This window comes from Gossypium hirsutum, chromosome D12, assembly GCF_007990345.1.
Source record: "Gossypium hirsutum isolate 1008001.06 chromosome D12, Gossypium_hirsutum_v2.1, whole genome shotgun sequence".
Classification (NCBI taxonomy): domain Eukaryota; kingdom Viridiplantae; phylum Streptophyta; class Magnoliopsida; order Malvales; family Malvaceae; genus Gossypium; species Gossypium hirsutum.
In genome coordinates this window covers 61094151-61110249 of record NC_053448.1, presented here as the reverse complement: position 1 = coordinate 61110249, position 16099 = coordinate 61094151, and the positions used below count along the sequence as shown (strand labels likewise).

General features: G+C 33.4%; 2 protein-coding genes across 6 annotated transcripts; both read left to right on the top strand.

The window, feature by feature from the left end:
* The first annotated feature begins 2059 nt into the window (after nucleotides 1-2059).
* Nucleotides 2060-5363, top strand: LOC121224377 (G-type lectin S-receptor-like serine/threonine-protein kinase At5g24080). The gene is made up of 5 exons (XM_041107620.1): nucleotides 2060-2356; nucleotides 2426-3792; nucleotides 3859-4039; nucleotides 4143-4596; nucleotides 4668-5363. The coding sequence occupies exons 1-5, from the start codon at nucleotides 2115-2117 to the stop codon at nucleotides 5010-5012; spliced, it is 2589 nt and encodes an 862-aa protein (XP_040963554.1). The 5' UTR covers nucleotides 2060-2114; the 3' UTR covers nucleotides 5013-5363.
* A 4661-nt stretch (nucleotides 5364-10024) lies between these two features.
* On the top strand, nucleotides 10025-15659 carry LOC121224375 (WD repeat-containing protein 91 homolog). 5 transcript variants are annotated; one of them, XM_041107615.1, is made up of 16 exons: nucleotides 10025-10231; nucleotides 10440-10840; nucleotides 10921-11043; nucleotides 11336-11477; nucleotides 11593-11870; nucleotides 12027-12085; nucleotides 12190-12284; nucleotides 12641-12743; nucleotides 12838-12932; nucleotides 13023-13085; nucleotides 13886-13961; nucleotides 14054-14162; nucleotides 14372-14484; nucleotides 14570-14628; nucleotides 14878-14986; nucleotides 15222-15659. In XM_041107615.1, exons 2-16 carry the CDS (start codon nucleotides 10450-10452, stop codon nucleotides 15354-15356), a joined length of 1950 nt encoding a protein of 649 aa, XP_040963549.1. In that variant the 5' UTR covers nucleotides 10025-10231; nucleotides 10440-10449; the 3' UTR covers nucleotides 15357-15659. The 5 variants fall into 5 exon arrangements, with proteins under 5 accessions (XP_040963549.1, XP_040963550.1, XP_040963551.1 ...); XM_041107616.1 differs by lacking the exon at nucleotides 15222-15659 and having other exon boundaries at nucleotides 14911-14986; XM_041107618.1 differs by lacking the exon at nucleotides 10025-10231 and having other exon boundaries at nucleotides 10822-10840; nucleotides 11296-11477.
* Nucleotides 15660-16099: the final 440 nt, after the last annotated feature.

Sequence of the window (16099 nt, the reverse complement as noted above, 5' to 3'; positions counted from 1 at the left end):
ATACCTATCAAGAGATAAAAGAAAAAAAAAATACATTTCCAAAAGGGATTAAAATGTGAAAAATCCGACAATTCCCTTGCCTCGAAGACTGAAATGCAAAATTTTATTTCAAAAATTCAAAGCAATAATTTTAACCATGGTGCTACAGTGGATTAATTTATATAATATTGAAACGATTTATATTTAGGTTTACAAAAACCACTTCATCAATAAGTACAAAGGTAAATTATAGTCACTAAACTATTAAGGGAGTTTTCGCTTTTGAAATTTATTAATTTTTTTAATCACCTCATTGTTAAATTAGTAATACATACAAGCTATCAAAGTTTTCCCCAACAATGTAAATTTTGATTTTCAATGGTTTCAATTGTTGGCCAAGTATGCATCGTCGTCGTTAACATAATTTTTTTAGATAAAATATAAATTAAGCTTTAGCTGGGTTGGTATGGGTATTGTTGTCAATGTAATAAGATATAAGAATGCGCTGAAACACATTATTTTCCTATTTATGAGTTGGAGAGGGGTTATGAATAGTTCTAAGCATTATATAATAAAAAACAGATATAATTAGAACAATTAAATAATTACTTATTATTTATTATAAGAAATTTATATAGTTCTGACACATTTTTATATTAGATTTATATTTGAGTTACTTTTCAGTATTACTTTATTTTTCTTATATTGTATTTTTTGTTGTAGTAAAATATATATTTATGTTATATTTTTGTATTATAATTTAAAATTTAGTTTTTTTTGTTAAAATATTGTTGTATGTTTATGTATTCTTTACAAATTTAGAATTTAGTTTATATATTTTTATTTTCAAAAATTTAATCTCTCTACTTTTCAAATTTCAAAATTTAGGTAAAATGGTTAACACAGATAATTTTTTTCTATTAAATTTGTTAGTATGACATTTTGAAATAAAAAAATATATATTCACTTGATAGCAAAGTTTTTAGAATCGGACCGGTGGTTGAACCGATCAAGCCACCTGTTCATTGGTATGATCAGTTCGATTAAATAAATCATTAAAAAAATTGGGTAAACTGGTCCAATGCTCCTCTCTAGATCGCTACCCCGACCAATTCGGTCTAGTTCAAACAATCTTATTTGGTAACCGTATAACTAAAAAAAATGACATTGTAATGAATTTAAATTTAATAAAATAATTTTAAAATACGAAAAATAGAAAAAAACTAAATTCTAAAACTAAATTTGAAGGCTTTGAAACTGAAGTTCAGAAATTATTAGCTACTATACCAAAATTTCAGCGAAATCAGGACTTTCAATCAATAATGATTTTGTAAGACCTAACTCTCATCTATCCAAAGAACAAAAGAAAGTCAAAAGAATAAATTTTACAGCCGAACAAACAGTAAAACTACTGATTGGGTTTTATCTTTTTTACTGAAATTCAAATAAATTAATATTTTTATGTAAGATAAAAAATCATTTATTTTTTTCTATTAAAAATTTCTTTTAATTTTATTGTTAAAATTTAATGTAACTAATAGAATAACTTAATAATAACACTTGACATGTCACGTGTAATTCATGTTAATACGTAAAATTAATTTTTAACGATAAAATAAACAAAAATTTTAATAAAAAAATTAATTTACCTTTTAATCTAACTTATAAATTAAATATAATTTTTAATGAAAACAAGAAAGCAAAATGTAATTTACTTTTACCCCCATAGAAGCTGATAAGTGCACTGTGCACATATTCACGTAACCGCAACAATGTCAAAGCTGTGAAAAAATAATAAAATACTGCTCATCATCTCATATAATAACATAGCTTTTTGACTTTTGAGTTACGTGTCAATGGCCTTTGTCCTTTCGGTTGCTCACATCTCCAGGACTGGACACCACAAATGGTTAAACACGTGGCACTGTGTCACTCATCACTAGCCGACCATTGTTTTTTTTCAAAGTTTTAGCTCACCCACCTCTGTACATGTGGTTAAATGATCTGTGCCCCACAATGGGTTCTTTTCACCTTCTGCTATGGTTCTCATGCAGTATAAAAGATTGCCATTCCCAATTTGAAAAAGCTCTTGATTTTCTTTTTAATGGTGTTTTTACTTGCCACTGGGAATCTCCATGGCTATTACTTGTGTGCTGTTGTTTTTCGTGGTTTTGGTTGGATTGTCGGGGGACTGCATTGCTGGCCAAATTGGTTTAGGTTCAAGGTTGCTGGCTAGTGACCAAGGACCACCTTGGGTTTCCGATAATGGAACCTTTGCTTTTGGTTTCACCCCGTCGGAGACTCGTGACCGGTTTCTGCTAGGAATTTGGTTTGCCGACCTTCCTGGAGACAGAACCATGGTCTGGTCTGCTAATAGGTATGTTTTACTTTATAGTTTCATTAATAATTCTTTGATTATGTTTAAGCTAACTTTTCATCTTTATAGGAACTCTCTAGTCACGAAAGATGCACTCGTGGAGCTAGACACCACCGGAAACCTCGTACTCATCGACGGGGACATTACCGTTTGGACGTCGAACACGTCGGGAAGCCGAGTTGAGTTCGCTGTCATGTCGGAATCCGGCAATTTCATTCTTTATACTGCTAACAACCACCTTGCATGGCAGAGTTTTGCGTATCCGACCGATACGCTTCTACCTAACCAAGCCTTGACAGTGTCACTTGAATTAACATCATCGAAATCGCCGTCTCACGGTGGTTATTATGGACTCAAGATGCTTCAACAGCCTACTTCGTTAACCCTTGCCTTAACATACAACCTGCCTCACTCTATTGATGATTCCCCTGAAGGTTACACAAACTACTCCTATTGGGCTTCGCCGGATATATCCAATGTTACCGGCGATGTCGTTGCGGTGTTAGATGAAGCGGGAAGCTTCGGAGTTGTGTATGGACAATCATCAAATGGTGCAATTTATGTGTACAAGAATGATGGAGACTATGACGGTTTATCTTCGGCTACGAATAAATCGAATGTACGATTATTGGTCCTAAGGAGGTTGATCATCGAGACTAATGGCAATCTACGTTTGTATAGATGGGATAACGATGTTAATGGTTCACGTCAATGGGTGCCTGAATGGGCGGCAGTCTCGAACCCTTGTGACATTCCCGGCATATGTGGCAATGGAATATGTAATTTGGATAGAAGCAAGACAAATGCTTCTTGTACATGCTTCCCCGGTACTTCTAAGGTAAACGGTGCAGCCGGTGAATCCTATTGTTCGCGGAACTCATCAGTGACCGAAAACTGCGATCGTAGGAACAAAAACCGGACTTCGGACTTTAAGATTGCAACGGTACAACAAACCAACTACTACTTCTCTTACGCTTCGGTGTTGGCTAATTACAGTGACATTGCCACGGTCTCGAGGTGTGGTGATGCTTGTTTATTAGATTGTGACTGCGTTGCATCGGTTTACGGGTTGGACGACGAGAAACCGTACTGCTGGATCCTGAAGAGCCTGGACTATGGAGGATTTGAGGACCCTGGTTCAACCCTGTTTGTGAAAGTCAGGTCCAATGTGTCATTGGAACCAGGTGGTGATACAGGAGGGTCTGGCTCTGGTGATGCTTCGAATGTTCACGAGAAGGTTTTGGTTATTCCAATTGTATTAGCCATGGGTGTCCTCATTGGCCTATTGTGTCTACTACTGTATTACAATGTTCATAGGAAAAGATATCTAAAAAGATCCATTGAAAGCTCTTTGATCTTGGAAGGGGCTCCGTTGCATTTCAGCTACCGCGATTTGCAGCTTCGTACTAGCAATTTTTCTCAGCTTCTCGGAACAGGTAAAAAACAGTAAATAGATTTCTTTTAGTTATACAAATATTTACAACTGTTGTGATCTTTTGCAGGAGGATTCGGAAGTGTATATAAAGGAAGCCTTTCGGATGGTACATTAATTGCCGTGAAGAAACTCGACCGTGTTTTCCCGCATGGACAAAAGGAGTTCATAACTGAAGTGAATACAATTGGATCTATGCATCATATGAACTTGGTTCGCCTGTGCGGTTACTGCTCCGAGGGTTCACACCGGTAAGTCATCTGAAATTCCGAATCACTTATCGTTCTCTATTCAATTCGTTTTAATCAAATAGGCAGTTCAGTTTCGTGTCTATTTATGTGTTTTTGTTGGCAGTCTTCTGGTTTATGAGTTCATGAAAAATGGATCCTTGGACAAGTGGATATTTCCTTCCTATCAGTGCCGGGATAGGTTACTGTATTGGCCAACTCGGTTCCATATTGCTGTCGCGACTGCACAAGGGATTGCTTATTTTCATGAGCAATGCAGGAACCGAATAATACACTGTGACATCAAGCCGGAAAATATCCTTTTGGACGAGAACTTTTGCCCCAAAGTATCGGATTTCGGACTAGCTAAGTTGATGGGAAGAGAGCACTCACATGTTGTCACTATGGTAAGAGGTACTAGAGGGTATTTAGCACCGGAATGGGTTAGCAATCGTCCTATAACCGTAAAGGCCGATGTTTACAGTTATGGAATGCTACTTTTGGAGATTCTCGGTGGCCGAAGAAACCTCGACATGTCTTACGATGCCGAAGACTTCTTTTACCCTGGATGGGCCTATAAGGTATATACCCTTTAGTCCTAATGATCCATCCTCGAATCTTATACTTATTATATCACCAATGATTCCCGCAGGAGATGACAAACGGAACGCCACTTAAAGCCGTGGATAAGCGACTAGGAGGTGCAGTCGACGAAGAAGAGTTGACGAGAGCACTGAAAGTTGCCTTTTGGTGCATACAAGATGAGGTCTCCATGAGACCTTCAACGGGGGAAGTGGTGAAAATGCTCGAAGGTTCGATGGATATCGGCGCACCGCCGATGCCTCAAACAGTTTTGGAACTGGTTGAGGAAGGGTTGGAACAGGTTTACAGAGCAATGAAAAGAGATTTTAATCAATCAAGCTCGTTTACAATGACTACCTGTACTGGTACATCATCTCGGGCTACCTGCAGTTACTCTACAATGTCACCTAGATGATGAAAAAGATTAATAAGAACTGAACTTTTGGATGCTTAATGACCCAATGTTCTAGTTTTATTTTTTTTGGTTATTAAATTATAATTTCATCAATGATTGTCATCGTCCTATTCATTGTTTCTTGAGAGCAAGAAAGAAAACATAGAAGGAAATTCATTTCATTGTTTGTGTGGGTTCTTTTTCTCAAAAGTAAGCCAACCCTTGTTATTAAGACACTACCTACGTCCGATTTTCATATTTTAAATCATTTTTTCATTTTTGTCTGTCCTAATCATTTTTAATTTTTTTATAAGTTTTTTTTATACATTTTATAAAGTTAAAATATGATGAAAGTTTTCCTATATTCTTTATATATTTGGATTTTTTTTTGTTTTTATTTTTAAAATTTTAATTATTTTATTTTTTAAATTAAAAAATGTAAGTCCAATTGTTAATATTGTAAATTTTTTATGTTAAATTCAAATTTATTACAAAATTATATTTTTATTACGAGTTTTTTTTATATCATATCTCTAAACAATTAGATTTAAAATTTTAAATCTAAAAAAAGGTGAGTCTCATCTGTCTGTATAATCAGCAAAATATCATCCTGGAACCCCACAACGAAACAAAAGCTGTAGACTTTGGATAACGAAGGTATTAAACAAACTAAATACATAGAACAAAAAAAAGAGAGTTAAATTATGTTATTAGTTTCTTTGCAAAATTTATTTATTTTAATTTGATTATTTTTAGTCTCTGTACTTTTTGGATTGGTTAATTTTAATCCATATACTTTTCGATTTTTGAAATTTTAGTCTAAACTCAAATAGTATCATTCTAAGTTTCTATGCTTTCGAAAATATTAGTCTTGACGCAAATGGTTATCGTTAATCCATTATCGAATTTTTCATGAGTAATAAATAGAAATAACGAACTGATGTTACATTACACATGATAATATGTTTAAAGCATCAAAATTTAAAGGATTAATAGACAAATTGCACCATAAACTATTCCTACATTTTGTTTGCCCATGTCAATAAATGCATATTCTGTTACTAAAAACTAGCTTGCAGCATAGGGATTTTGAACTTAACACTGCTTTACCGTTAATATCATGTGGTTGCATGTTCTTCTCATCTTGCCTGCAGTATATTGTATGCACCAATTTCACGATGGGTTCAATTCCTACTCCGATAAGGGGATTCTGAGAGGGTCGGGTGGGGGAAGAGGGACGGGGTGGGGCAAGAGAATTGTTTTTAATTAATATAAAATTATAAAATAAAATAAAAATAACACATGGATGCTGATGTGGTATGATATAACTAGTCAATAAAATTTTTTAAACAGCGATAAGATTTAAAGTGATTTAAATAACGAAAAAATAATTTAAATTCGATTTTTAACCAAAAAAATAAAAATCAAATTTTAAAAAATATAATTTAGGGTGCAATTTTAAAAATGTCAGAACTTAACGAAGGCTAAAATTTTAAAAGTAATAAAAATACCAAATTAAAGCCAACTTTTATAAGATACAGGGATTAATACCATAATTTAGGTGCAACTAGTCTTTTATTTGCAAAAAAATGAAAGACTGTGGGATCATTAAACTCTGTTCTTAACCCCTCGAATCGCCGCTTTACACTGAAAACGTCATACGCTGATATTGCAACATAGCCCCCTTGTTTCATGTGTTTTTTCCTCGTTGACCCATATGCAAATTCCATCACGTCAAGCACAAATTAAAGAGACTTGCACTAACGTTTTCTCATTTTCACGAGGTTTTTAGTCTTTAACTTTCTTTCCCAGAAACAAGCATGAGCAAATAAATACATGCAAAGTCAAAAACGAGTATACCCAGATAATTTACAATAATGCAACAACAACAACAAAAAGTCAGTTTTTCCCATTAAATCTCATCTTCCTGGAATTTGCATTTGAAGGACACCAGGAAATTGAACAAAACGCGCTTCCATATCCAAAAAGTTCTCTTTTTTTCTTTTTCTTTTCTATGTTAGGTAATCTCTCTCTCTCGCTCTCTCTCTCTATATATATAAGTGTTTTACACTGTATTTACATTGACAGCAAGCAGTACAGCTACTATACTTACCATGGCTGAACACCTTGAACAGCTTACCAAAATCTTCAAAGAATTAAGCCTTTTAGCCGAGAAACAAAAGAGGAATATGCAGGTCTATCAGAAGAAAGCACTGCAATTAACCATTGCTTACCTTGTTTTCCAAGCCATAGCTTTCATCTCTATTACCAAACAAGCTTATTATTCTTCATCAGGTCATTGCCATAACTTGTGGCTGCCTTTTGCTTTTTCCATGTTATCGTCTTTAATGTATTTTTTGGCTTTGCTGAGTACACTCGCGGGTTCTTACCGGGTTGGGTATCAGCTGGACTTGAATTTAATGGAGCAGGAGATTGTGAGTAAGCAAATACGTGAAGCTGAGAGATGCATTATAAGTAATAAAGTGCTGTGATGATGATATTCTGAGGTTTCTTTCAAGTTTCTGCAGAGCAAGGTCTGCAACTCTGCATACATGATTAAGCATGATGGGGTTTCATGAAGAAAGAATAATACCCATTATATTTATATATATTCTTTTGATTTATTCTTTTATAGTATGATTATGAATTATGATGATATCTAAGCTAAATTTTGAAAACTATGTTTAGTCGATATCCGATTTTAATTTTATATAAGAATGTTTATGTTTTAGAGGCTGTGGGTTGAATTCATGCTTATGCTTTTTAGCATCATGGATTTTTATCAATCATATACCAATAGTAATATCTATGTGAACTAAACTAAAATTCAATTAATAAAATTTTTAAAATTTTAACTTAAAATTTAAGGATATAAAATTTATGAATAATTTAGAAATGGTATAAAATAAAACAACCAACATTTGGTAGAATGAGAATGAGAATTTATTAAAATGCATATAGAAATAGAAGATAATTGGATAGTGAAAAAAAATGGGTTTAATAGAAAAGAAAAAATATGAAATATTTTTAATAAAAATAATTAAGTTACTTCAAACTAAAAAAGAACAAACGAGAATGGAGTGAGAAGAAAATCAAAAGTTGCGTTTCGTTTTAAAAAGTGCGATTTTCATTTTCGTTCATGTTTTCTTGAAAAATGGAAAACATTTAAAAGAATGTGCATGATTATAATTTTAAAATTGTTTTTGGAAAAATTAAAATAAAATTTGTAAAAATTAGAAAATGTGTTTGTTTTGACTAATAACACGTTTGAAAGTGACTTAGCAAATTTATTTGAGTGTAATTGTTTGTAATTATATATATGTAGTATGTTTGGACAACTGATATATTTAGTGATTTTATTGAATTAAGTTTAATTGAAGCACGTCAATTACACTATTCAATTCTTAGGGGGAGAATGAGAATTTGAATAATTATGTGGTGATTACAAAATAATTACATTCAAATCCAATTACCCTACGAGTTTCCAAACATTCTCATACACAATTTAAAATTTTTATTGACGAATTTTGATTTCCTATATATTTTGAACTACTAAATTCACTAAATTACATATATATTGTAAATTATTTATATTACATTTAACTAAATTACATAACTAAATTACCAATTGATGATAACAAGAATATATGTATAATGTTAGAGAGAATAGCCCAACAAAAAAGAAACGCCGGAGTAATTAGTAATCATATTGCTTTCCTGAAAAAAAGAGTAATCATATTGTTAAATAGAAGTGCTTATGGGTTAGGGCGGGTCATGCAATGTATTGGCCAATTTTTTAAGCTCGGGTTCGACTTGAAAAATTGACTTATTTTTGGTAAAGTTCGATTCAATTTAAAATAGGTAAAGTGAACCTGATTTGAGTCGCCTATATTTAATTTTTTAAATTAATTTTTATTTAAAAATAAAATTTTAAAAAAAAATTATTACACTAAATGCACTAAAAAAACTAAAATAAATGTTTTCTAACGCATTAAAAAATATTTATATTAAAAAATACAAATAAATATAATAAATATTTTATTGTATTAAATATAAATTTTAAAATTTTATATTTGAGATGTGTTATTTAGTTGGGTAAATTTGCATTTTTTAGGTTTTAGGTAATGAGTTTAATTGTTATTGGGTTAGTGATTTGATATAAATATAAATATATATAATAATTATTTAACATATATAATTAATATAATATTTTTTATAATATAATATATTCGGGTTGGGCCAGATCAAGCCAGACTCGGGGTCAAAAAATCTTGCCCAAGGCTTAGCACATATAGAAAATGGGTCTTAAATTTTACCCAAGCTCATTTTACAAGTCTCGTATTTTGTCCAAACCTTCTATTTTTTGAGCAAGCCTTTAGGCTTGAGCAGGTGGCCCAGCTTATGAGCAGCTCTATTGCTAAATACTTTTTAAGTATTGTTACTTGTTTATAATTTTTTTCTCTCAAATATTATTGATACTTTTATAACAATTATGCTTTTTAAAATTTAAAGTCATTTGTGTAATTACAATTTATATTATCAAACATGACATAAATTACACTCTATCAATAAAAGTCTTTAGATAAAATTGTTTTCTAAAAATGAAAATGATAAAAATAAAAGTTACGTTTAAATGAAATTGCATTAATTCAAACCTATATAATAGAAAAATTATTAATTTTTAACCCTTTTTCAAATATTAAATATGAAATTAAAACATAACTAATTAACTTAATTAACTGTTAATTGAGTCTTAGCTCGATTGACATAAAAATTATTACTAATATAGGAGACGTGAGTTTGAGTGCGTTGAAACGCATTATCCTCTTATTTTTGGGTTGAGAGGGACAAAACCGATAATAAAAATATTCAAAAAAAATTAATCCGAAATGAATATTTCACATTTAAAAGGAACTTTTATTTATAGTAATTATAGTAATAATAGATAAACTTCCTTTTAAGAAATAATAGATAATTGGTTAAAAGTAAAAAAAAATAGCAATAGGCAATAGCTAATGATAAGTGTGTATGGTACGCAATAGCATAAGATGCTTCCAGCAATTTAACCAAACAAGTAGTACATAAAAATCATTGTTTATTTGAAGCACCGAATCCCTAATTAAATTCCCGTCGAGGAATCCAAAGATTCTTTTCTTCAACCAAGTTTCAAAATTCAAGGTCTAATCTAATCTGTACGTTTTGCTTCCCATCGACGTTCGACTTCCCTGTAACTCTGTAAGGTACAAATTTCCATCTAATTTCCCCAATTTTTACATATCTAGAATGACAATTACACCAAACCCTAGGTAATTAATTTGGTATCCTTCATATTCATGCTTCGGCTGAATTTTTGTTTTCGTAATTTTTTTTATCATAATTCAATTAATATTTGGTTGATTCATGGATTCAACAAGTTAATAATGCTGAAGGTTATCGTTGTTTCTGTAGATAGTATAGGATGGAGAATATGCAATATGCCGAGGAGCTTGTGAGGGAATTTTTGGTCTTCAGAGGATTTACAAATACATTACAAGCTTTTGAGACTGAGAGATGTACGGATATTGGTAAAATGTTTCAAGTTTATAAGATAGTAGACTTGATTTTCGCCGTATATATTCCTAAATTTCATGCCGAGAAATTAGTTGGTTTATTTAGTTTCTTTAAGCAATGCTTTTCATCATGGTCTGAGACTACGATGCTTGATACGTTCTCGAAATTGGAGGGCTCTGTTCTTCGGTGTTACATTGTTCATGCATTGCAATCCGGGAGGAAAGATAAAGTTGTGGAGTTTTTTGGAATGAATGGGAATGATTTGCTGCTAAAGGGTTCTGATTGGACAGCTTGGTTTGGTAGGTTCATTTGTTTTGGCTTCTGTGTATTGTGTTTTCTTGTTCTCTTGTTGATTGATTCTGTTGAGCATGCAATGCAGCCATTCCTTATGTGAAGAACCCTAGCATCGATCCTCAGTTTCGTGTATATTTCTCCAAGGAATGGTATGAAGCTCTCCGTCTTTCTGTGAGGAACTTTTTCAGCGAGATCTTCAATGGTACTCATATCCTTTAGAATTGATACTTTCCTTCTGAAAACGCTCTGCATAAATTGTGTATGTATTATGTAATCATGTGTAGATTAACAGAGAGCCCATAGGAATTACTTATTAGGGAATTTTTCTGCATTTTGAAATAAAATTGGTCTTGAAAGGTTTTGCCTCAAAAGCTATCCATTGTGGTGATGTTTTTGTTACTAGTAGATAGAGCAAAGCCTCGGATATAATAACTTTTTCCTTGACGTTAGAGTGATTCAATTAATGATGGGATTTTGACGAATGTCCTTAACCAAAGCACGCCTTCCTGCCCTACTGAAGATCAGTTCAGAAAAGAATACAATTAGCTGTCTTAAGAAAGACAACAAGCGTCTTAATCAAAAGTTATTGCAACTTCAGGCCTTACTGGAGGAGAAGGATGCACAGTTAGGTCTATCAAAAAGGTAAAGGATCTTCTGATTTTGCTAGATCATGATAGTACTTGCTGCATTATATGGTTAAAGATGATTCTATTCGAACACATTATGATACCAGTATTGCTGGATGAACATTTCATAGGAGCATGGGAGCAGCTAACAGTTCTTTTCAATCAAGTGGCATTGATGGTGAAAATTTACGCCCATCTTCAAGTAGTGAGGACATATGTGCTCCTGCAACCTCATATTTGGGTAGAATACCACAGAGTGAGGAATGTGCTGCTGCTGAACCGACCAAATTTGCATCAGCTCGTGTTGAGTCCTCATCGAGGCAAGATTCATACTCTGCTTCAAGTCTTCATGCTTCATCCGGTGGAGTCGACGATACTGCTCAAAAGTTATATGGTAGCCATTTTGATGGTAAGTGACATTTATTCATCACTTCTATTTTCAGTGTGTTGGGAATTGTGGATAATGAAGTAGGTTTGTTTAAATGTTCCTTTTTCCTCTACTTTAACGGGTTAGGTATGTACCCAAAAAAAAATGGGTTAAGTAATCCTGAATGTGATTTGACAGAGAATGGCAGAGATATGCTCAGAGAAGAAGAATTTCCTGAAGTGAGTGTAGAGTTTCAGGTAAGTTCTCTGTTAAAAATATTCAAACAACATTATTGTATACACTTTGATTTCTTGCTCATTTTTTCGTATACGTGAAACTGGTGGAACAACTTTATTTCCAGGAGACATTTTTGGGCCACACAAGTCCAATTACTCGGTGCCGGTTTTCTGCATCTGGGAACAATATAGCTAGTGCATCTGTGGATGGCACTGTCAGGTATGCTCTTCAAAAAAAACTGATATGAACTTGTAAATATTTAGAATAGCGCACTTTGCTGCCTGTGGCTGCGTTTGAGCTTGTAAATTTGTCTATCCTGCCCAATTGTTGATGAATATCAAATATAAAAGAACACCAAATGGAAGGAAAAGTAGTCATCCTTACAGTCTGACAATTGATTAACACCATTTAGATGGGTTACATCTGTGTGCAGGCTGTGGTTTTTAACAAATTTGTTTGTCAGATGCCTTGGTTAAATGTACTTGGGAAGATAATAAGATGTCATTTATACTAACTATTGTGCTCTGTTATTGTCTGCGACTTTTTATTTACTTCTCTCTTTGTTTTTGATTAAGGATATGGACATATGACTCATCGATTCCAGCATCTAGAAACGCGACCATATATTGTGGAGCCGAGATAATGTCACTTGACTGGGAATGCAAATCTGACCGTTTGGTATGTAACTATATTATTGTTTGATGGTTGTACTTGTAGTTTGATTGGGGGTAATGTTATAATTGTTGCAACTTAAAATTTGTTGTTCCTAAAGCTTCTCATAGGCACTGCTGATGGAGGCATTAAAGCATGGAATGTTGATGCGAAGAGAGTTGTCTGTGATCTGAATACAACTGATGCATTTCCAAGGTACTTCTTGGAATCCCATGTTTACTGGTTTATTAATTTGTTTATACTTCTTCATCTTTTCTTTCTTCTTTTTTTGTTGCCGTCTTGCAGTGTCTTGGATTTAAAGTGCAGCCCTGTGGAACCAATATTTGTTTCTGCTGCATCTTCACGAAGGTATCTTCTTAATTTATAACTGCCTGGTTACTAGATTTTAACGTTCTTACTTGACTGAAATATGTGAAGCTACACAATCAAAATATTATATGATGAGCTTCTAGTTGTTGTCAAGATCGTATTCATGATGCTAGGGTTTAATTTAGGTACAGTGTTATGTTGTTACTTCTCATGGATCAAGTCTGATTATTATTATTATTTTTAAAAAAACTTACATGCTACTGATTACTATTTGTGTCAATAATTTTATCGAACATATGATGATCTTATTTTGACTGGGAACCGTTTCTTTTGTTAATGGGCTTTTCGAACCCCTAAGATGGTCTGGATACTCCAGATTAGGTGAAGTGCTGAACTATATATTGCCACAATTTCGACCATCTAGTTCCTGCATGCAGGCTATGCAGTTGAGAATAGTGCATGATCGGGATGTTTGAAACACAGGCTCAAATAGATGTACTCTTCTTAATTTAGATGCAGTGGTATATAATGCATCAGAAGACCTGCAAGTAGAGCTATTGTATAGATCCAGCATTACAAAGCCTCTTGTTTTCAGAAACATGCATTAGTAACATGTTCATTCTTGTCACTTTGTGATTCACACATAATTTTGGTTTTCTTGAGTAGTTATGCTAGGTTGTTAAGTAGTTTCTTGTACCAATATATCATGGTGGGTAACAATTAGTTAGAATCCATTGGAAGATTGATTGCCGATTATCATAGTAGGTCTTTTGCTCTCCCATTAAATTTTTTTTTAAAAAAATTGGCCATGAGATTAGTTGGACGTTTTCTTCTTTCAGGCTTGGGTCAAACTCTATTGACTCTCTGGGGTATGCTTCATTGACTGTATGGAACATGAAAACATGGAAAGCTATGGTATGCGGTTGTATATATAGAGAATGCTTATCGATGATTATTGGCTTGTTTAAAAATAATTTATGCCTTAATGGACTTCAACTTCAATGAAGACAGTCCTTCCTCTTGGTGAAGATCCGCCTGCAATTACTTCTCTATGCTTCAATCATAACGGGAAGATTTTAGCTGCCTCTGCCACTGATGGAATGATTCACATGTTTGGTATCCTTTTCTTTATCAGCTCATATTTGTATGTCTGTTATGTTCTATTGTTCTATCAAGTGGTCATGAATTTTCATATTAACTTAAGGCACCTACCTCCAAGGATTATAGTACCTTTGTTAGAGAATTGTCTTAGTTTGATCGTGTCATTGCTGTCTCCTGATTATAGAACCTAAGATGTAACATGAATGCTCCTTGACTGGTGAAAGACATGTCTGCTGGTCTACAAATCACCGGGTGGCCAGCACATGATTCTGCAATAAGCTCACTTCTTTTTGGGCCAGATGAGACGAGCATTTTTAGCTTGGGCTCAGATGGAAAGGTAATTACTATCTAAGCTAGACTCTGTTCAATCTATGGTTTTATGTTTGAGCTAGTAGATTCACAGATTGATTTTGCTATGTCAGATATTTGAATGGAGCTTGCAAAACCAAGGTCGTGTCCTTTGGTCAAAAACTTCTAGCTGGTAATTTTCATTTCTTATTGTTGAAACCACCCTTAAAGATCATTTGCATCCCCTATAGTGGGCACTAAGCAAAGGGAAAAAGAAAATAATTGAAGTATCCAGCATTCCATTCCGGTTGTGCTTTCCACATCTCTATTGCCTTGAAAAGCCCGTCACCTTCATTGAGTGCATTTGTTGTGGTTGCATCATCAATCTGTTTACATGAGTTAATGGAGCCAAATGTAGCAACATGGATATTATGCTTTGTAGGTTTTCTGAACCCCAGACGTCAAAATATTGTAGACACGAAATGGCATTGGATGCCAGCGGGAGGCAGCTGTTAGCAGCATCTGGTTCCGTAAGAGCACCCATATATCAGGTAAATTCTTCATATTTGTTGCTAAACAAGTACACACACGTGTACCACCTCCTAATACAAGCGTGCATGCTCAAAATTGTGATTTCCCGATATTGGTCTTTCTTATGAAAAATCTTGGCCAGTGTCCAAACTAATCATTGCAGTGATTCTGATATAATGTTTCTCTAGTTCCTTAACACTGGCAGCCCTTACAATATATATGTTCTTTTCTTTCCTCGTTTTTATCATGGATCAGGTACAAGGCCATTCAAATGGGTTCAAAACTCTTCCCCATAGTGCAGCCATAACAACCGTGGACTGGCACCCAAGCTTGCCTATTTTCTTGACTGGATCAGCAGATAACTCAGTTCGAGTAACTTCCATATTGTGAAGACACTTTACTTGTATTATATATTCCCAATGGTTTTTCCCAATTTCAGGTAAATGAAACCTAATTATCGGCCTATTGACAAGATATAAATATTTTTCCATATTTTCGTGCATGTTTGAGGATGCCTATTTGTTGCCAGTGTTTGGAAGAGGTAATATCGTGAGTGATGATGTAATTCATTGAATTGTTTGTACCTTTATTTACTTGTCATTGTCAAACTTACAGAGACAAGGCCACTTCATGGCAGCACTGTCTGAAGGTTCTGGTTAAATCTTATATGAAAAAAATCAGTATAAAGTAAAATAGCTTGTATATTATCAGGAAGTTGACGATCTCTTCCTGCCCTTAGCGGGTGCAACATACATTCGCTCGTTTCATTATACTAGGCTAGTGATAGATTTTGAAATAGTTTAATTAAAATTTTCAAAAAAATATTTACGAGCCTTAAAAGTATTGACGAAATGACATCAATATTTTGAAATTGAGCAAATTGCTCCCTTTAAAATCCTTGTTTATTTTGAAAGTTAACAATTAAGGACAATTGATCAGGGTGTTGATATTTTTCGTTAATTTTATATAATTTTGATTGATATAGCAATAAATTTAGCTCTTAATGTTTACATATTTTGTCAATTTGATTTTTATTTTAAAAACTTCAACAAACATTTACACAAATGTTGTAGATTAAATTTGTTAAATCGAGATCACATTGGCAAAATGTTTAAACTTTGAAATACTAATCA